General features: G+C 42.0%; 1 protein-coding gene and 1 pseudogene across 1 annotated transcript; one reads left to right on the plus strand and one right to left on the minus strand.

The window, feature by feature from the left end:
- Positions 1-36: 36 nt before the first annotated feature.
- LOC115586216 (fibulin-7-like) lies at positions 37-8265 on the minus strand. The gene is made up of 7 exons (XM_030425050.1): positions 8123-8265; positions 5165-5318; positions 4491-4661; positions 4153-4404; positions 3948-4085; positions 3723-3858; positions 37-1549 (listed from the first exon to the last, which is right to left on the minus strand). The coding sequence occupies exons 1-7, from the start codon at positions 8210-8212 to the stop codon at positions 1189-1191; spliced, it is 1302 nt and encodes a 433-aa protein (XP_030280910.1). The 5' UTR covers positions 8213-8265; the 3' UTR covers positions 37-1188.
- A 1707-nt stretch (positions 8266-9972) lies between these two features.
- On the plus strand, positions 9973-17339 carry LOC115586548 (tripartite motif-containing protein 35-like; annotated as a pseudogene).
- The last annotated feature ends 4254 nt before the right edge of the window (positions 17340-21593 follow it).

The raw sequence follows: 21593 nt of genomic DNA on the forward strand, positions 1-21593 counted from the left end.
GATTTACAGCTTCTGACAGAAGAGACGGAGACCTGCTCAGGACGTAATGTCAGGGTAAACATGTTTATTATTGTAATTTAGCAAAATAATCAGAATACAGACAGAAACGCAGACAGAGCAAACATCCTGCCACAGCCGGCTCCTCATGCATCATTATAAGTTCATCTGACAGAGCGAGCGTCTGCCTCTCAAAGATAAATCCCTCGAGATCTTTTTACCAACAAAACACTTTCTCAAAAACATTTACAAAATCCTCAACAAAATCTAGATTAAAAACATTTTAATCTGTTGCAGAAGATTTAAAACAAATAGTTTTAAATCTCTTTCCAAACGACGGCTGCTGAAAGTGAAACACTATAAACTGATGCTTCCTGCGACTCGACTGTCACGATGATGCATCAGAAGCAGAAATTATTCATTTAGTTATAAAATAAAATCTTTTACAACCCAAACAGCTGCTGGTCGTCCTGAACAACAGAACCAACTCTTTATCGTTTCATTCTTCTGTGATTGTGAAATCCTTCCGTTGGGTTTAACTCGCACATCAAACGTCTACAAGAACACAGATTATAAACAGTTATAGTTGTACAGAAGAAGCTCAACAGATACAGCGAGTCAGAAACACTCAGTGGTTTGTTGCCCTCCTTCTCCTCAACCCCTGAAAGACTTCTCAGTTTTTTCATCACATAATGTCTCTTATATCAACTTTAACTTTAAAGGAACAAGCACAAAGTCACATCTCGGGTGTGATTAATGTTCAGAGAATTCAACGTGTTGATATTGTGTTAAATACAAAAATCAGAATTCATCTTATGGCTCCACAATCAACATTATTCTTAAAGTCCAACTGAAGTTTCAGTGCGTGTTATTTCATTAAGAGATTGAACATTTCTTCTTTTTGCTGGACGTCTTCGTTTACACCCCAAAGATGTTACATTAGATCTGGACACGGTGTTGAGACGGGTCCCGGTCGGTCCTCCTGAAGCTGCTCAGCAGCATTTTGACTATAAAATTACCCAAAAACATCAACAATATATTTAAAAATCACTTTGATGTGATTTAGGAGGATGTGTGATTTCAGTTGGACTGTAAAAGTTCTTCAGGATCTTTAAACTGGTTTAACTGAGTATTGAATTAGTACCGGACCCAGTTGGACCCTGATGAACCCGGCACTCATCGCTCCTCCCTCTAGAACTCGTACGGAGACACGAACAGCGTGACCTTGGTGAGGTAGCGCCCCAGCAGGGAGTTGTGTTCCAGCTCGCTCATCTCCACCTCGGCCTCCAGAGTGGCGGGACCCTTGATGGGCGTCACCAGGAGGAGGGTGCCCGTCTGCCGCCCGGACCGCTGCACGCTGAAGTGGCCCCGCCCACGGCCGCCAGCCAGGCCGAACCGCAGCGTGTCGCCCAGCACGCGAGCTGCAGACACCCTGAAGAGGACGCGAGGTGCTGACATGTTGGACACCACCGCCAGGTAGTGGAAGGAGATGGAGCTCGGAGCCTGAGTGCATCCTTTATCTCCCAGCATGCACGGGTTCCTCTCGCAGCGCCTGGAAACACAACGGGGGGAAAGATTATTGATTAAGGTCAATCAGATTTTCATCCAGCCTCTTTTCTGCTGGATTCTCTGACTCAAGACAATCTCGTCGAGGAGTTCTTTCATCAGCAGCTCTGAGGCGGAGAGACGAGAAAGAAGAGCGAGAGAAACATTAGTCTACACGATCACTCATTGGCTGTTGTAGGCTCTCAGACGGGCGTAGAAGCTCGTATCTGTTCAAATGAGCTGTCAATCAAACGGCTGCCAAATCATTAATACATCAAAACCTTTTTTGCCATTTTGTCATCATTCAATCATAAAATACTGTTTAAGACTAAATGTGTTTATCTGTATGGATCTGTTGAACAATTGGGAATAATACTGGTGAATCAGCAAAACTTAATACGTGCTACTTTGTTAGCTTGTGTGTTTGTTTGTTGATGTACTTTACTGATGTGGTTTTATATTGAGATGGTTTTTATATCAAACTCATAATTTAACACGATATCTTTACTTTTACTGAAGGATGATTGTTGGGTTCCACTGCCTGCACGGTTCATGGGGTGTATTATCCAGTAAAGGGAATGACTGGTTAGACATCAGTCAGCAAAAACTATTTATATCTTCAACGATCTGTGGTTGTGGTTTAACGGGTGGGAATTTATTCCTCCTCCTCCTCCTCCTCCTCCTCCTCCTCCTCCTCCTCTTCTTCTCCTCTACATCTCTGAATCGCTGCAGTTCTCCAGAGACTCTGTTTGTTTTTGTCTCGCCCAGTTTGGAGACATCAAATCAAATCCCAAAGTGATCTGAACAAACCATCGTCTCCTGAAATGAATATATTCTGATATTCTCCGAAAGGGAAACAAACACTGAGAGGAAATGATTCTGTGTATCTGTTGGCTGCTCACCTGGACAGGTGACAGGATTTACATCACCTGGAGCTTTACGGCTTCACAGTTGTCTTGATTTTTTACCTGAGATCCTCTCCAGCAGAATGAACACTACACATGACCCCTAACCCAACATCGTCCTCCCTGCATTAGTAAAACACACAATTATGATTCAGCTGCAGGAATAAATCAGACCCGCTCTGGTAAACACATTTAGCTGCCGTCCTCGCCCACAAACATGTTTTAACGCCTCTGACAGCCAGCAGCTGATCAGCTGGAGACCTCAGCTGGGCGCCTGAGGCCAAACCTCAGACTGACTGTCAGCCGGTCGCTGCTGGAGGAGGGAGGCTAAGTGTCGGGTGGAGAAAGGAAGTGGGCGATATGGAGGTGAAACGTATTGTTTTCAAATCTCTCTCCATCGCTCTCCCTGTCATTTACATTTTATCTTTTGAGGTGAGAAGTTTTGTGGTTTTCATTCTTTCTCTACTGACTTTGTTTGCAACTTCATTGTAGTCTACTCTCTGTTCTCTGTAGCTCAGTCGGTTCTTTAGCTGCGAGCTGGTTAGAAAGTGAACAGTGTTTCCTGTCACAGTGTGAAACTCCTCTCAAAGTCAAACTCAGAGTTCTGGATCTGTTCACACCTGTTGGGTCAGGCTTTCCGAAACATGCAATCAGAAAATTCCGATTTGATACCAGAATCTTATATCGTTACCAGAAATGTCGCCAATATTGCAGAAAATGGAGGTCTCAGTATCAACGCATCCCTGAGTCTACTTCCTGGTTAACTCCTTTAGCTCTGCTTAAAGTCACACAGCAGAAATCAATTCTTCTTCGCTGCTCTAAAAGTGAACACAGGAGAACTGATTTCCAGTTAAGCAGCTAACCAGGAAGTAGCAGGGTCGGACAGGAGCGAGAAACATGTCGGCTGTATTTGATGGATAACTCCACCAGTTAAACAGTCACATGCTCAGTGTGCAGCTGGTGACACGAGGTGATGCTAATTTCAACACCAGCAGCTTTATAAACATTTGAAGAGGCATCACGTGAAAGAACACGATGAACCTGCTCTCCACAAACTGTGAGATGGTGAGACACATTTCAGGGAGGCTGAAAGATGTCTGCACACAAAGCCAGACAAGGTATCGGGAAGGAAAGAATGGCATCAGAACATCCCTACACACGGTGACATGAACCCCGACATTAACAGTTCTGTTTGTCTTTGGAGGGAACATGCAAAACTCAGAAGGAAAGCTGCCAGAAGATGGACAGATGTGAGTCAGGACGGTATCATCTTACATCGGCGACGTCTTGATGTACGTGGCGTTCCTCATGTGAGGACACTCGACCGTCACACACTGGAACCCTCCGAAGGTGTTCACACACAGCTGCTCTGCTGTGCAGTTGTGCATCCGGTTGCCACACTCGTCGATGTCTGAACACAGAAGGACAGACGTGCGTTACAAAGACAAAGTCCAAACGTCTGTAAGGATTCCACTGATGGGACGACCTTTGAACCCTGACCTGTGCAGCTGCGGCCATCTCTGGCGAGGTCGTAGCCGGCTGGACAGAAGCAGTGGAAGCTGCCGGGAGTGTTGACACACTGATGGACGCAGAGCCGACCCGGCTGACCCAGAGGGAACAGACGGCACTCATCGATATCTGGAACACAAACAATCCTCAGCAGAAGTTCTGAGAATCTGAATAGCTGGTCAGAAATATTTCATACCTGTGCAGATGTTGTTGTCCCGGCCTGATATGGTGAAACCCACGTCGCAGGTGCAGCGGGTGGAGCCCAGGAAGTGAGTGCAGTGAGACGGACGGACGGAGGAGGACGGGGAGGAAGTCGTGGGTGATAAAGAGGAGAGAGGAGAAGGTGAAGAGGAGGAGGAGGATGCTGACAGTGCAGCGGAGGCAGGGAAGGAGGAGGACGGAGCTGCAGGAGAGAAGGAGGCCAAGGAGTTGCCGGTGTTGTTGAGGCCTGAAAAGAAAAACAAGACTTAAGTAAAACTGCTGGTGCTGAACCAGTTCTCAGTGTCACAGTGACGGTCCGGTATCAGTACTCACGTCGGCACATTGGCTGCTGTCCGCTCCACCTCAGAGAGTCCAGACACACTCGGGTCCGCGGGCCAATCAGCTCGTAGCCAGGCTTGCACAGGAAGTGGACCTCATGCCCGATGCCAAACACTCGGCCCAGTCTGCGGCCGTGAGCGGGCGGTTCTGGTTTGGTGCAGGATGCTGCGAGCAGACAGAAACATTAACCTGCTGAACGTGAAGGATTAAACCCCCTCAGTGTTAAATGTGCTGGTTTCTATGTTTCACTGAATCTGCCTCAACTGTCTCAGTTTGTGAAGGAAAATGGCCACAACTTTTATAAAAATACCTGGCAGGTGATTGGACGAACCATCTGTCAATCACAGTCTATCGCCAGCTAACTTTAACCAATCAGATCGACAGTGGAAGAACACTTTCTGTGTTCGTCTTTCAGTGAATAGCTGGGAAATGACTGACCTCGAGTCTAGACTTTGTTCAGAGATAAAATTATTCCCAGGTCAAAGTCAGGTTTTATAAATCACTATGGTTTCCTGCTTATGTCACATGATGATTGATTATCTGATGATTGATTATCAGTGTGGAGCGACGAGGAGACTGTAACCCTCCTCACATTACAACACGATGGCACAAACAGAACTTGTGTTTGCAGCAGGATCAACCTCGACACCAGGTGTTCTATTTCTCACCGCCGGTCTTGAAGATGGCCATGGTGCTGTTGTGCAGAGCGCTGATCTTCTTCCTGAGGGAGCGCAGGCCCTGCTGGTACGACGCCTCGTGGACCGCCAACATCTTCTCCACCTGACGCAGCGAGTTCACCAGGTCGTGGGTGGAGGGACACTCCTGTGGAGGAGACGAGGAGACGTTAGAGGACAGAGTGATGCTGCTGGAGAACATCAGGTGAGCAGGGTTAGGGTTAGGTGCTGTGTCTCAGTTCAGGGTCTCCATCCTCTGAAGGACTCGGCCTTTGTGGTCTTTGAAGGCGAGTCCTTCAGAGAGACCTTGTTAACCTCGTCAGCCGTTGTTAAATGTGACGGTCTAGCCTTTGGAGCATTTCCTGGTTGCGTCACCAGATGTTTTACTCTTACGTCAGGATTTCTGCCACCCAGGCCCGCGAAAGTGACGATCTACGCCACGCGATGTTGCCATTTTCTCTCTTTCTTTCTTCTTTCTCGGGCGCACAAAGAATCTTGGGATATGTGAGGCTGCGAAGGATCGTAGCGGTGCATCCTCCAGAAACAGGGAGAAGAAGGAGCATCTGGAGGAGCCTTCAGACTGGGACAGACTTCATGTGGTGTTGTGATGTAATCAGCCTTCAGATGCTCCTCTGAAGGATGCAGACCTGAACTGAGACACAGCATTTGTTTCTGGTGCTCAGGTCAAGTTCTTGTATCCTGATGTTTATCCTTAGAGGCCTTAGAAGACCATATGGTGTGAATTGTGTTTTCTAGTCCTCCTCTCCTCCTGCTGATGATATAAAGTCAGGTGAAGTGTCCACAAAACATTTCTGGAGCTTCACAGAAAAACAGCGTTAAAGCATTCTGCTAAACAGCTGAAGCATCTGGAGACTTGATTTAAAATCTAAAAAACAACCAAAAAATACATAAATGGCTCCACGACTTGGTGTGAGCTAAAAGTGTGAGCATGTACTCTGTCTACAGTGGTTGAATGAGCTCGACTGCATGTTGTTGGGATCTTGAGGTTCTCAATTTTTACGTTTTAGAAGTGGAGCCTCGTCAGATGATGGCACTCTGGGATCGTGCCCTGACCTGCACTGTGATCCCAAAGTGTTTTTGAGGAGTGCTGCGACGCTGTTTCACTGTGAAGCCTCAGAAACGTTTGTGGACCAGACTTCCAACATGGAGGGAGGAGACGATGACTGAACCTTCATATCTTGGTCAACTCTTCCTTTAACAGTTTCCTCAAAACCTACAAATCCTTATATACCATGAAATGATCCTGGTGAATCTGGTGTCTCATGAAGAGGGAAACATTCCCCTCACTGTCTGCACTCGTCCAGTTATCTAACAGAAGAGGAAGAAGCCTCCAGACGACCAGCAGCCGTCTGTCTCCAGTCTGCAGTGTGTGTCAGGTGTGAGTTCTATACATAGAGGTGATGTTTTCAGAGCCGCGGCCCGCTGCGCTGACACCTGACTGATAATTGGCGGTGAGCCGGCCGCTGACCTCACACTGACGGCTGAAACACGGCGCTCAAAACAACACGCCACGACGCCGCCGCCGCAGAGTGAAGCTGATGGTTTGTGTGTTCGGAGGCCTTTGTTTCCCTCAGAGCTGGAAACAGACGAGGTGAACCTGAGTTCAGCATGTTGCAGCAGAAATCTGGTGACTGAACATTATTCTGCAACAGGACGTTAACGAAACCTCAACTTGAAACTGGAGTTTATTAAATATTTCAGCAAATTAAATCTTATTTCACGTTGGTGTTTAGTTTTGATGTCACGGCTGCTGTTATTGTTTAAAGAAAATGATCTAGTGTCAGCAACATAATTAAGATTTAATACAACTTGATTAGATTCACAAAGTTTATTTACTTTTTCTTCTGATTTATCAAAATCATCTGAAATCAAAAAACATTTATTTAAGCCATCAAACTGAATGAAATCTTTCAGAACGACAAGTTTTACCACAAACTGCCTCTCAGCGTTACAAAAGCCATAAAACATATTCTTTTTGTCCCTTCAGTGATTCCGTCCTCTTAACTTGCTGTTCATCAGCGTGTAGCAGCCGCTCTAATAGAGTCATATAACTTTTATAATGTAAGATACAAAACTTCCTATATTCCATTAAGTTATAACTATTAAAACATGTGTTTTTATCTGTTAAAATAAAGACGAAATGTTGGATTTCTGTCACATTTTAAACACATTTTCTAATCAAATTTTTACGGTTTATTTAAAAAGAAAAGCCTCGAAACTGAAGATCGATTTAGCAAAACTTTCCTGAAAAACAACAAGTTAAAGATAAATCACAAAATACTTCACATGATCAGAGAAATACAAATGCAACTGTTAGATTATAAATGAAAATGCCTTTAAAGGAGCAGTCTGAATAAATGTTAATGAGAAGAGAAACAAATAAATAATTAAACTCTCTTTGTTTTCATGAAAAAACAAAATTTGCTTAAATCTGAATAAAATAAATGTTCTGTTTACTTCTGCAAACTGTTTATCTTGATCAATATCAGGTACTTACTGAATTTGTCCATAGTTGACTTGGAAGACTAAATTAAATGAATTAAATTGTACCATGTATGTGTTTTCTAACACAGAAGTCCACTTTGACCTTTAACCTCTCAAAAGAAGAAGAAAAGCCTCGTTGTGATTCTTCATCACACTTTAGTTCAACACATTTTTCTATCAAACATGATTTCATCTGAAGGATTTTAGCATCACGAGGAAGTTAAGTGACATAATCTCACAATAAAACAGGGAAAAGACAATAAATATATACAATTGTTTTAACTTGTGCTTTAATCTACGTGTATCTGAAGTAATGTGATTACTGATTGTTCCTGATAAGACTCAGTTAACTTTTTTGGGTTCTGATGAGATGAATTTCTGGGCCTCGGTCAGTAGAAGCAGCGTAACAAACAGTTACAGTTTGTTGTCAGAGTCACCTGCACTCACCTGAGCAGAAGAGAAGGACATGTGATGAAGACACAGCATCAACACGACGACGCCGGCCGTCTTCATCCGGTACAAAACCTCCATCTTCATCCTGACGAACGCGATCCTGATGGATTCTCAGCAGGCTGCAGATCAGCTCAGTGTGAGTCCTTTGCTGCGTCTCGGGAACTAAATCATCTCCTCTCCTTCTGCGTCTTTTCGAGGGCAGTTGCCAAATTTCTCCCTCCACCTCCCTCCACCTCCCTCCGGCTCAGATTTGTTGGAGGTGGGAGCTGGAGGAGGAGGAGGAGGAGGAGGAGGAAAGAAGCTCCCACATCTGGAACACACTTTCACTTTTTGATCCATCAGCATCCCCAGAAATAGAGCTTCAGATTAGAAGGAGAAGTCAGCTGGCTGCGGCGTCTTTTAATCATCATCCGCACAACAAAGCAGCTTCACTTCTTTCAGATTCACTCCCCGGCTCAGGAATGTGACTTCTGCTCCAATTATAGCGACTGTAATGACCCACGGTTTTTCCTTTTGAAACCCTAAACCTGCTGTCCTGCTGGATGATGTGTTGCGGTGGCTCGATGACAGAGCAGCGGTGTCTGCTGATAGTCTCACCGTGATGATCAGCTCAGAGAACAGAGCTGCAGGGATCCTGGAGATGTTGGAAAGACCCTGAAGTCACCTTCAGGCTGCTGCACATCCAAACTTTATACTCACATAAAAACAAACAGTATGTAAAGTGTGTTGATGGCTGAGGATGCAAGTAGACTGTAATCTCCTCCTCCTGTAGGAATGTATTCTTAAACTTTTGATGTTTGTAAATCCAGAGCAGGAAAATTAAAAGAGAAGAAAGAAAGCGGCGACTTTAAATATACTGATTTTAATCCTTGAAGCAGAACTTTGACACAACGAGTCAAGAAACCTTTATTTTGTTCTTGTTCTGAATGTAATTCTGTTTATTCAAGACAAATAATAATATTAGTTTACCAGTTTAGGGAAAAGTTTTATATAAATGTCAGAATTTTATTAATTGACTTTTTTTTTTAATTCATTGTGGAAAAACATCGGCCAACTTTTCAGTTCAAGTGGTGAGAAGCAGTTAATCTGAGGTAGCAGAAACGTCACAGCATAGGAAAATTATGAGAATAATATAAAATACAAATCAAGAGACAAGTAGAGTATGGAAAAATTAAAATGATGGAAGACTGATGATATAAGACAGCTGTGTACATCAGACGATTATTAAAATAGTTTCCAAAAGTTTTGATTTGCAAACTGACTAATGCTGTCAGATAAATGTACAGTACAGATACGACATGCCGTCAAAAGTCCTCGTAAAACTTCACTTATTCTTAAAAATTAAAGAAATTAACCAAATTAAAATCCAGCATCTTTGCCAAAACTGTTTCTTCACTACAAAACGTCACCAGTGAATCAAAATCTTTTTATTAAACAAATGTTTGTAAAATTATTTTGGATCGAGGCTGGACAAAAAATAAACAGAACATGAAGATGTTGGTGCCAAATAAATGTGACAATATGATCAAGTTTATATATTTTGAGGTTAATATTTTATCTTGAAAATGATTCATCTTTAATTTAACTAACAATATGATAGAGAAAACTACAGTTCAGGCAGTGCTGGCGCTGGTTCTGATTGGACTATAGCCCCTCCAACAACAACAACAAGTGTATCAGATTACATTTCCTGAAATGAATCATTACTTTGGACTGAAACACTCCTCTGAGTCACATGTGAACAGCATTCAGCAGGTCTGATAAAGCTCCGCCCACATCTGACTCACCTGAGACAAACCAGGTAACAGTTTGTCAGTGTGTGTGTGTGTGTGTCTGTGTGTGTGTGTGTCTCTTTAGTACAGAACCACAGACAGACGATCAGATCCACCTTCAGACTGAACTAACAACGTCCTCTGAGTGAGTTCATCTACAGGAGAGAGGAGGAGGAAACTACAACACTGCAGACGCTCCACACACTGAAGGTGAGTCCCACCAGAACCAGAACTGAAAGTTAACTTCAGTGAAGTGAAGGAGGAAGTGGAGCTGTGACTGACTGTACTGTCTGCTGTGTTCATATCGTCACTCAGAGACAAAATGGCTTCCAGGTTAGAGGAGGATCTCTGCTGTCCGGTGTGTCATGATGTCTTCAGAGAGCCTGTCGTTCTGTCATGTAGCCACAGCTTCTGTAAAGACTGTCTGCAGAGCTGGTGGACAGAGAGACAAACACGGGAGTGTCCAGTTTGTAGGAGAAGATCTTCAAAAGATGAACCACCTGTAAACCTGGCGTTAAAGAACCTGTGTGAGACCTTCTTACAGGAGAGAGATCAGAGAGCTTCAGAGGATCTCTGCAGTCGGCACTCTGAGAAACTCAAACTCTTCTGTCTGGACCATCAGCAGCCGGTGTGTGTCGTCTGCAGAGACTCAGAACAACACACCAACCACAGATTCAGACCCATCGATGAAGCTGCACGACAACACAAGAAGAAACTTCAGGAAACTCTGGAGCCTTTAAAGAAGAAGTTAAAGGTTTTTGAAGAAGTTAAAGTGAAGTTTGATCAGACAGCAGAACACATGAAGGTCCAGGCCCGACACACAGAGAGGCAGATTAAGGATCAGTTTAAGAAGCTGCAGCAGTTTCTAGAAGAGGAAGAGGAGGCCAGGATGGCTGCACTGAGGGAGGAAGAGGAGCAGAAGAGTCAGATGATGAAGGAGAAGATGGAGGCTCTGAGCAGAAAGATAGCAGCTCTTTCACACACAGTCAGAGCCACAGAGGAGGAGCTGAGAGCTGAAGACGTCTCATTCCTGCACAACTACAAGGCTGCAGTGGAAAGAGTCCAGCAGCGCCCCCTGCTGGAGGATCCACAGCTGCCCTCAGGAGCTCTGATAGACCAGGCCAAACACCTGGGCAACCTGAGCTTCAACATCTGGAACAAGATGAAGGACATGGTCTCCTACACTCCTGTGGTTCTGGACCCAAACACTGCTCATCCAGAACTCATCCTGTCTGAAGATCTGAGCAGTGTGAGAGGAGGAGAGAGACAGAAGCTTCCTGATAATCCAGAGAGGTTTGACTTATTTCTGGTCTGTCCTGGGCTCTGAGGGCTTTAACTCAGGGACTCACAGCTGGGACGTCGAGGTTGGAGACAATACATACTGGTCACTGGGTGTGTTAGCAGAGTCTGTCCAGAGGAAGGGACGCGTACAGTCTGGATTATGGGAAATAATGTTTTACTATGGTGAATACTCAGTGTGGTCACCATCAGCTCCACCCACTGATCTCGTAGTGCAGAAGAAGCTCCAGAGGATCAGAGTGAATCTGGACTGGAACAGAGGAAAGCTGTCGTTCTCTGATCCTGATACTAACACACACCTACACACCTTCACACACACTTTCACTGAGAGGATGTTTCCATACATTGACACTGTGGATAAACTCCCACTGAAGATATCACCTCTGAAGGTGTGTGTGACAGTGGAACAGAGCAGGTAAAGAAGTATTTAATCTCTGGAAAGATGGCCCTTAAATAAAACTTTCTGTCTCTGCAGTAGAAAGACAAATATTTTTTAACTTGATGCTACATGAGCAGTGGTTGCGGTAGCTGTAATAATAAAGTCAAAGTTTCGGTTTTAGGTATGTTTTGCAGAGTCTGTCGCAGTCAGTGGGCAATGCAGGGATCCTCAACCAGAGCTTTTATTGAAGCTCCCCGAACTACTTATAGGCAAGATTCGCTAAACGCTGATGGCAGGTCTTAGCAAGTTTTCTGGGGGAAACCCTGACTCCAATATCCAAATTGTAATCCACAGCATGATGGTTAAAATGGTTAATCTGTTGTGCTTTTAATTCCCTTGGTCTGTTTCTGCTGAAGATTTCTTGAAGTCCTTTCTGCAACGTTTAGGCTGCTCACATACGTCTCATGTGTTGCTTCAAGGCTGGAGCGAGTGGAAGAACACTCTTTAGCACATAAACTCTTTGGTTTATATACTCTTTTGCTTTGGACAGTGGCTTGGTTTATGTCCTTATTAGGACGTTTTTCCAGCTATCTCTCAGTTCAATGACTAATAATCCCTCGATGATAGTGAACAATTTTGTAATGATCTGACTGTCCTTTGACCATGACTGAGGTGTAACACCTCTTCTTGTCCTCTTGTCAACCGAACAGTCCTGCAACATTTCCTCTTGGCCTCAACTCATCCCAGCGTCTCTACTGATTTAACCTTTCCTTCCTTTAAGTTTCTAAACTTTTAATAAATTAATTTCAATCAAGACTAAACGTTACACATTTTTTTACTGTAATCACAGCAATTTTAATACTTAACTCTATTGTGATCATGACAGAATCATCACCCTCTTGACAGAGCCTGAGTGTATCGCTTCCCCTTTTTATACCAAACAGTGATGTGTCACTTCCTCTTGGCCTCCCAACACTATTGTTTTAACATTTTCTTCATTAAGCTCCTAAACTTTAACACAACGCAGTAGGCAGAGCTTTGATATACTTCAGAATCATTTCAGGACTATGTATGATGTACATTACTTGTATATGTGTTTGGCAGAAGTAAATGGATCTCAACTTGTCTAACATTTTGTGTGTGTGTGTGTGTGTTTGAGTGTTTAAGTCTCCTCTTTGATAGGTAGACGTCACTGAAGGATACGAGTCGCCTCATGGGAATTTCTTCAAAAGAAATTAAAGATCACATATTAAGTAATATTCTGGTAAAACACCTTTAAAGAAGCTCCAGAAACAGAGGTCCCCTCTTAGATAGTGGAGAGATATAGTGCCCTGCTGGCATATAGATGTGTGTGTGTGTGTGTGTGTGTGTGTGTGTGCGAGTGTATGTGTGTGTGTGTGTGTGTTTGTGTGTGTGCGTATTTTTGAAGAACAATATAAAGGATGGGCACAAAGGATCAAATCACTTAATAACTTCCCGTTTCATTGTCAAGATCCAAAAATTGTATTTCAAATTCAAGATCATAAAATTTCCAAACAATGAAATATTTTTTTTAAATATATGAAATGTTTGTAATAACAAATACATTTGATGATCCAAAATACTGTAAATGTTTTTTTCTCCTTTTGATGTAATAAAGTCACAATGATTCTGATTCTGAGTGTTTTCAGTCTCCATCAGTTGAACTCTGCTGTCAGTCGTCCGTTCAGTGAGAGGACGAGTCGTTCTATATTTAAGGTGGACGTTTCAGTTTGGGTTCATGTGATGTTGTTGACTGAAGAACTGAATCTCTATCTGGTGTTTCTCTCTTAATAATGGGGCAAAAATGCAAATATAAATATGAGAGAATAAGTAAAATAACAAACACTGAATAAAGACAATAGAAGAAATGCAAACTGGTTCAGCCTGATGACAAACAACCTTTTCTAACACATGGAGATGCTCCGGAGACAAAGATGGTTTTGAATTTAACTGTTTTTCTTCTGGCAATTACAACTTCGACTTAACTGACTGAAGGCTTGATGTTTCCTCCACACTCTGCATCTAAAAGTATAAAATGGCTGACAACCACTCTTAGTTCATTTTAGTTGTTTATATTCAAACTGTGTTTCTGCAGAAAAATGACCAAACTTTCCTTGAAATCCTGTCAAATGATGAAGAAAGAAGTTTTCAGGAACTTTGCTACAGGATAAAAATTACTTTAGAATAAATTGTAAATCAGATTTCACATCAGTGTGATGAGATGTGAGTCCTGCAGTGTTCCTGCTCTCCACCAGGTGGCGCTTCAGTCCGTCACTCTGAACCTTCGGCTGCAGCTCATTCACAGATGTTTCTATACATGTGGCTGAAGCTTTTAAACGGAGAGAACCACACGGAGACACAGGTACTTGGTGCTTCTTCACTTTGGCATTTACACAAAGACATTATTTTAACAGTTATACAACAGTTATTTCCGACCACGTAATTTGATTGGACAAGAGGCATTCCATGAGTGCTGATATAGAGTACAACCACACTGGGACTTTTTACAGACATATCACTCCGCTGCGCAGGCGTTTCAATTACCATTAATTAACGTTACATCAGTTGCAGACTTGCGTATGATTGTGGCAAACTTTGCACTGGTGTGATTATCTGCGGCCTACGACCGAATCACACCAGTGCTGTTATACAGTACAACCTCACTCCCTCTCGTGTGATATTGCTTAATAATTGTTAGTTTTTGTGAGAAAAAGAAGAATCACATCTTCTCTCAAAATGTGTTAAAGACAAGCAGCACAAAGTTTTACCTCTCAAACAATGCATGCTGGGAACTCTTTGTGTTCACTCACTCTGTGATTATGTTCGTTGTTGATTATTCTCACAATCACGTTATTTTACACCTATTGTGTGTTATTGTGTTTTATTTATGCTCTGGACATCATTGAAAATGAAGACTTGCCCTCAATGATGAGTTGAATTAATGAATTATATTGATCCAACTCATCATTTAAAGTCAAAAGAATTCCAGTAAAAACAAAGTCATATTTTTGACTTCAGAAGTTTAATCAACTTGAAACAAATGAAACTTGTTTTTGTACGTTGAGTTCATTAGAGAAGGAAAGTTGATTCCTCTAAATTCAATAAAGACTTTTTACGTTGAATTTTTACTTTCATCACTGGTGTAATCAGTATTTTTCTATTCAAGGTAAAAAAAGAATCTAATCACGTCTATCCAGTTTTCTATTTATATGAATCACAATCATGTTGTATTTAGTGCCCTGCTGGCAAATTATTAAAACCACCTCAGTTCTCCACCTCCAAAACTACGTAACACCCCTTTAATGCTGATTATTGGGCCCTTGAGTCATAAACAGTTGCATTTGTCTCCAGTCAGTGTGACTAAACTCTCAGTCTCTTACTGAGGACACTCTTTGTAAATATCTGTAGATTTACTTACAGAGTCAAATGAATATTAAGTGAACAAAACAGACTCCGTGTTAAAGTAATTGGTCAACAGAAACACCTGTTTCACTGCTTCCTGTCTCTCAACACAACACATACTGTGATCTAAATATCTCAGTGTGGCTCAATCTGAATCCTTTCATAAAGACTGTAATGATCTAACATTAGTTATGTTAAATAAACATTTGGAGAATGTTTTTGGATCGAGGCTGGACAACAAATAGACAGAACATGAAAATATTGGTGCCAAATAAATGTGACGATATTATGAAGTTAACATCTTTTGAGGTTCATATTTTATCTTGAAAATGACTCATCTGTAATATAAGTAATGATATAATAGAGAACACTACAGTTCAGGCAGTGCTGGCGCTGATTCTGATTGGACTTTAGCCCCCCCAACAACAACAAGTGTATCAGATTACATTTCCACCAATAAATCAGTACTTTGAACTGAAACACTCCTCTGAGTCACATGTGAACCAACAGCATTCAGCAGGTCTGACAAAGCTCCGCCCACATCTGACTCACCTGAGACAAACCAGGAAACAGTTTGTCAGTGTGTGTGTGTTTGTGTGTGTGTGTGTGTGTGTGTGTGTGTGTGTGTCTCTTTAGTACAGAACCACAGACAGACGATCAGATCCACCTTCAGACTGAACTAACAACGTCCTCTGAGTGAGTTCATCTACAGGAGAGAGGAGGAGGAAACTACAACACTGCAGACGCTCCACACACTGAAGGTGAGTCCCACCAGAACCAGAACTGAAAGTAAACTTCAGTGAAGTGAAGGAGGAAGTGGAGCTGTGACTGACTGTACTGTCTGCTGTGTTCACAGCGTCACTCAGAGACAAAATGGCTTCCAGGTTAGAGGAGGATCTCTGCTGTCCGGTGTGTCATGATGTCTTCAGAGAGCCTGTCGTTCTGTCATGTAGCCACAGCTTCTGTAAAGACTGTCTGCAGAGCTGGTGGACAGAGAGACAAACACGGGAGTGTCCAGTTTGTAAGAGAAGGTCTTCAAGGGAACTACCACCTTTAAACCTGGTGTTAAAGAACCTGTGTGAGACCTTCTCACAGGAGAGAGATCAGAGAGCTTCAGAGGATCTCTGCAGTCTGCACTCTGAGAAACTCAAACTCTTCTGTCTGGACCATCAGCAGCCGGTGTGTCTCGTCTGCAGAGACTCAGAACAACACACCAACCACAGATTCAGACCCATCGATGAAGCTGCACGACAACACAAGAAGGAACTTCAGGAAACTCTGGAGCCTTTAAAGAAGAAGTTAAAGGTTTTTGAAGAAGTTAAAGTGGAGTTTGATCAAACAGCAGAACACATGAAGGTCCAGGCCCGACACACAGAGAGGCAGATTAAGGATCAGTTTAAGAAGCTGCACCAGTTTCTAGAAGAGGAAGAGAAGGCCAGGATGGCTGCACTGAGGGAGGAAGAGGAGCAGAAGAGTCAGATGATGAAGGAGAAGATGGAGGCTCTGAGCAGAGAGATAGCAGCTCTTTCACACACAGTCAGAGCCACAGAGGAGGAGCTGAGAGCTGAAGACGTCTCATTCCTGCACAACTACAAGGCTGCAGTGGAAAGAGTCCAGCAGCGCCCCCTGCTGGAGGATCCACAGCTGCCCTCAGGAGCTCTGATAGACCAGGCCAAACACCTGGGCAACCTGAGCTTCAACATCTGGAACAAGATGAAGGACATGGTCTCCTACACTCCTGTGGTTCTCGACCCAAACACTGCTGGTCCAGACCTCATCCTGTCTGAAGATCTGAGCAGTGTGAGACGAGGAGAGAGACAGAAGCTTCCTGATAATCCAGAGAGGTTTGACTTTTTCAGGTTTGTCCTGGGCTCTGAGGGCTTTAACTCAGGGACTCACAGCTGGGACGTCGAGGTTGGAGACAGTACACTCTGGTCACTGGGTGTGTTAGCAGAGTCTGTCCAGAGGAAGGGACGCAAACTGTCTGGATTATGGAGAATAATGTTAAATGAAGATGAATACTCAGTGGAGTCACCATCAGCTCCAGAGACTGATCTGGTGGTGCAGAAGAAGCTCCAGAGGATCAGAGTGAATCTGGACTGGAACAGAGGAAAGCTGTCGTTCTCTGATCCTGATACTAACACACACCTACACACCTTCACACACACTTTCACTGAGAGGATGTTTCCATTCATAACCACTGAGGATAAACTAGAGATATCACCTCTGAATGTGTGTGTGACAGTGGAACAGAGCAGGTAAAGAAGTATTTCATCTCTGGAAAGACGGCCCTTAAATAAAACTTTCTCTCTCTGCAGCAGAAAGACAAATATTTTTTAACTTGGTGCTACATGAGCTGAGAATAATAATAATAATAATAGTAATAATAATAATACATGTAATTTGTAAAGCACTTTACATTTAAATAAATCTCAAAGTGCTACAGGAAAAGCACCAATAAAAGAGAGAACATTAGTAAAAGAAAAACACCTGAAAGTCTAAAGCAACTTAGAGGTCATAGGATCTGCTAAAAAGGAAAGTTTTAAGTCCTTTTTTAAAACATTCAACAGTCTGTGGTGCCCTCAGGTATTCAGGGAGGCTGTTCCATAGACGAGGGGCGGCAGAACAGAATGCTTGGTCCCCTAAGGTGCGGAACTTAGCCCTGGGGGGTGGAGACGGTGAGAGTTGGTCGAGCAGAGGGGTCGAGATGAGGTTTGTGCAGTTAGCGGTTCTTTAAGATAGGAGGGGGCGTTGCCATGGACGCACTGGTGGGTGAGGAGGGAGACCTTGTAATCAATCCTGGCGGAGATGGGAAGCCAATGAAGTGAATGGATGATGTGTGTGATGTGTTCATACTTTAGCACTCTCATCAGGATCCTCGCAGCACTGTTTTGTAAACAGAAAACAGAGTAAAAGGACTGTGGTGTTCACTTCTACTCAAAAGGTAGAAAGACTACAACACCCAGAGTGCACAGCGCTGCACCGGATTGGACGGGGCTCGGTTTTGACCTAGAGAAGGTTTTAAAAAAGATCTGAAATTCTGACACAGAGATAAACAGAACAATTAATTTGGTCCTGACAAACATTTAAAAAATTATTCATTCACAATCATATTAATGTTTTTAGGGAAAAGCTCTGCAAATGTTTCATTTTAAAATGATTTGTCAACATAAAAATGTCGTCAACATGTTTAAATTAAGAATCACAGAATTCCACCTGTTAATCTTCACCTGCTCCTCCTGCTGTCTCATTTCTGGTTCAGCCTGATGACAAACAACCTTTTCTAACACATGGAGCTGCTCCAGAGACAAAGATGGTTTTGAATTCAGTTGTCTGTTTTTCTGGCAATTACAACTTTGACTTGACTGACTGAAAGTTTGATGTTTCCTCCACACTCTGCATCTGAACATGTAAAATGAGTGACGGCCTCTTTTCATGAATTTTAGTTGTTCTTATTTAAACTGTTTCTGTAGAAAAATGATCAAACTTGCAAATCTTGTTAAATGATGATGTTATTGAGATGTGGTTTTAAATAATCTGACATAACAAGGTAATTAAATTGTTGTTAGAATAAAATAATTTAAGTGTCAAACATTCAGGACTTATTGGTGAGTAAATGAGATAGTGAGGTCGTTATAATAAAGTGTTTTCATGTGAGCAGATAATTAAAGCCACTTCAGTTCTCCACCTCCAGACTCTCCTCATGTTTCAATCAGAGGCTGATTTTAAACAAACTAAACCATCAAACTCTATTGGTTTTCATGACTGAATACACTGAACAAAATAACTGCTTTTATTCTTAAAGATGAAAGAAATAAACTAAATTAAAATCCAGCATCTTTGCCAAAACGGTTTCTTCACTACAAAACGTTTCCAGTGAATCCAAATCTTAAAAGTCTTTGAAAGTTTTCAGGGACTTTGTTACTGGATAAAAAATAACTTTAGAATAAACTGTAAGTCAGATTTCACAGCAGAGTGATGAGATGTGAGTCCTGCAGTGTTCCCGCTCTCCACCAGGCGCTGCAGTCTGTCACTTTGAACCTTCGTCTGCAGCTCATTCACAGATGTTCCTCCACATGGGAACTTTGGCATTTATACAAAAACATCATTTTAATCAACTCACACAGATTTACTTGAAGGTGTTGAAGTTCGATAAAATAAGACTGAATTCAGTATGAACCGTTATTGTTAGTTTTTCAGTTTTTGTGAGAAGAAGAAGAACCACGTCTTCTCTCAAAACGTGTTAAAGACAAGCAGCACAAAGTTTTACATTTCAAACAATGCATGCTGGGAAGTCTGCCAACATGCTGATCAAGTTCCTTTAAAATCTTTTTTCTACGAGTTGACTGAACTCTGAACGTTGAACTCTTTGTGTTCACTCACTCTGGGATCATGTTTGTTGTTTCTGATTGTTCTCACAATAACAATGTTATTTTAGCACCTATTGTGTGTTTTTTTATTTTTTTCATTTGTGCTGTGGACATCATTGAAAATGAAGACTTGCCCTCAATGATGAGTTGAATTAATGAATTAAATTCATCAACTCATCATTTGATGAGATGAACGGGTGAGTTCCGGTGACATGGTGGCAGCTTAGAAATAGTTCCTTGTAAGCCCTCAAAGAAACTGGATATACGCTAATAAAAGAGAGAAAATGCACGTCTGTTAGGAGGAAGGAATGAATCTCCGCTCAGGTGGCGCTTCTAAGGAGTTGGCTGAAATCAAATTCAGGGAGAAAACTAAGAAAGAGAAATCTGAATAAAAAAGCAAAAGGCATGGCGGAAAAACACAAGATTCAACAATTGTTTGGTGAGTTAAAAGACTCCCTAACTAAAGAATTTAAAGAACTGCGAGTTGAATTGAAGGAATTTTGCTAAGACACTGAACGAGACATTAAAACAATAATGCAGCAAACAGCAGATTCACACAATAATCTGGATTTGATCGTAACCGGGTGGACAAGCTGGAGACCAGAGTAAGCAGTCTGGATGACATGGAGATAAATAACCAGAAAAGAGCAGGAATGATAACTCGGGTCGAGGAATTAACTGAACAGATGGACTATCTGGAAAATAAATCCAGACAGAACAACGTCTGTATCTATAATGAAGGCACCGATATGACGTCTTTCCTCAAGAAGCTGCTCAGAGAAGCCCTCACAGTTTCAGGTGAACTTCATATTATGAGAGCGCACTGCACCTCCAAAGAGCGACAGGATTCTGCGCGACCTATCATCGTTGCCTTTCTTAAATCTGACACGAAAAGAAGAGTGTTGCAAGCAGCCTGGAGCAAGAAAGAGGTGACTTTCAAGGATACTAGGATTTTTTTCGACCATGACTTCACGTTTAAAGTAAGACAATAGAGATTGCTGTACAAAGACGTCAGAGAGCAACTGAAGACCAAAGACATTAAAGGGATATTCCGGTGTAAGTTCAATCCATGATCTAACACGCCGTGAAACTGTGTTAGACTCCCTCTGGAGAGATCAAGTTAGCAGACCGCTAATTTACGGAGTTTTATCAACCTCAGAAACGACCGCACGACAACAATACACTGCAGTAAATGGATCCAAATATAAACCGCCACCAAAAAGCCACAAATAATGCTCAGAACAGCACCAAACTTCAGCAACAGTACAAATAGGGTCTCAGCACATAGTCCGGGGCATCTAACCTCAGCAGCAATACAATTTCCAGTTACAATGAAGATAAAATAGATTGTATGAAATAGCTGAAATAACAGAGATTATGATCCAAATTAGTAAAGTAGGTGAAATAGTAGCAATGGAATAAAGAAAAAATAAAGAAATAAATGAATAAATAAAAAAAGTGAAAAAGAATTTAAAGACAGCTGTAGTAAAATAAACATAAAAGGACCACATCACATGAAGGCAAGTCTATAAGAATGGGTTTGATAAAAGAATGTAAGGGTTCCTGAAAGCCTCATCTCCTCAGGCAGGCATTCCAAAGTCGTGGGGCCCTTATGTCAAAGGCACGGTCCCCTTTGGTTTTTATTCTCAACTTTGGAACAATGCCCTGTTAGCATATAGATGTGTATGTATGTATGTATATGTGTGTGTGTGTTTAAAGAACCGAATAAAAGATGGGCATAAATAAACAAATCAATTGATTACTACATGTTTCATTGTTCAGATCCAAAAACGTTATTTTAAATTCTTGTCCAGAATATAAAGTTTCCAAACAATAAAATCAAAGTTTTGTTAATATATGAAATATATCAAATGATCCAAAATACTATAACTGTACTTTTTTTTTTCTCTTTTGATGTAATAAAGTCACAATGATTCTGATTCTGTGTGTTTTCAGTCTCCATCAGTTGAACTCTGCTGTCAGTCGTCTGTTCAGTGAGAGGACGAGTCGTTCTATATTTAAGGTGGACGTCTCAGTTTGGGTTCATGTGATGTTGTTGCCTGAAGAACTGAATCTCTATCTGCTGTTTCTCTCTTCATAAAATAACCAAACAATGAAAAAAGACAGTAGATGAAATGAAAACAGAAACAAAGTTACTGATAATTGCAACAAAAAGTAAAGATTAATGTTGAGGATTAAAACCTGATTTACTTTCTCGTGTT

The sequence above is a fragment of the Sparus aurata genome, chromosome 8, assembly GCF_900880675.1.
Source record: "Sparus aurata chromosome 8, fSpaAur1.1, whole genome shotgun sequence".
NCBI lineage: Eukaryota > Metazoa > Chordata > Actinopteri > Spariformes > Sparidae > Sparus > Sparus aurata.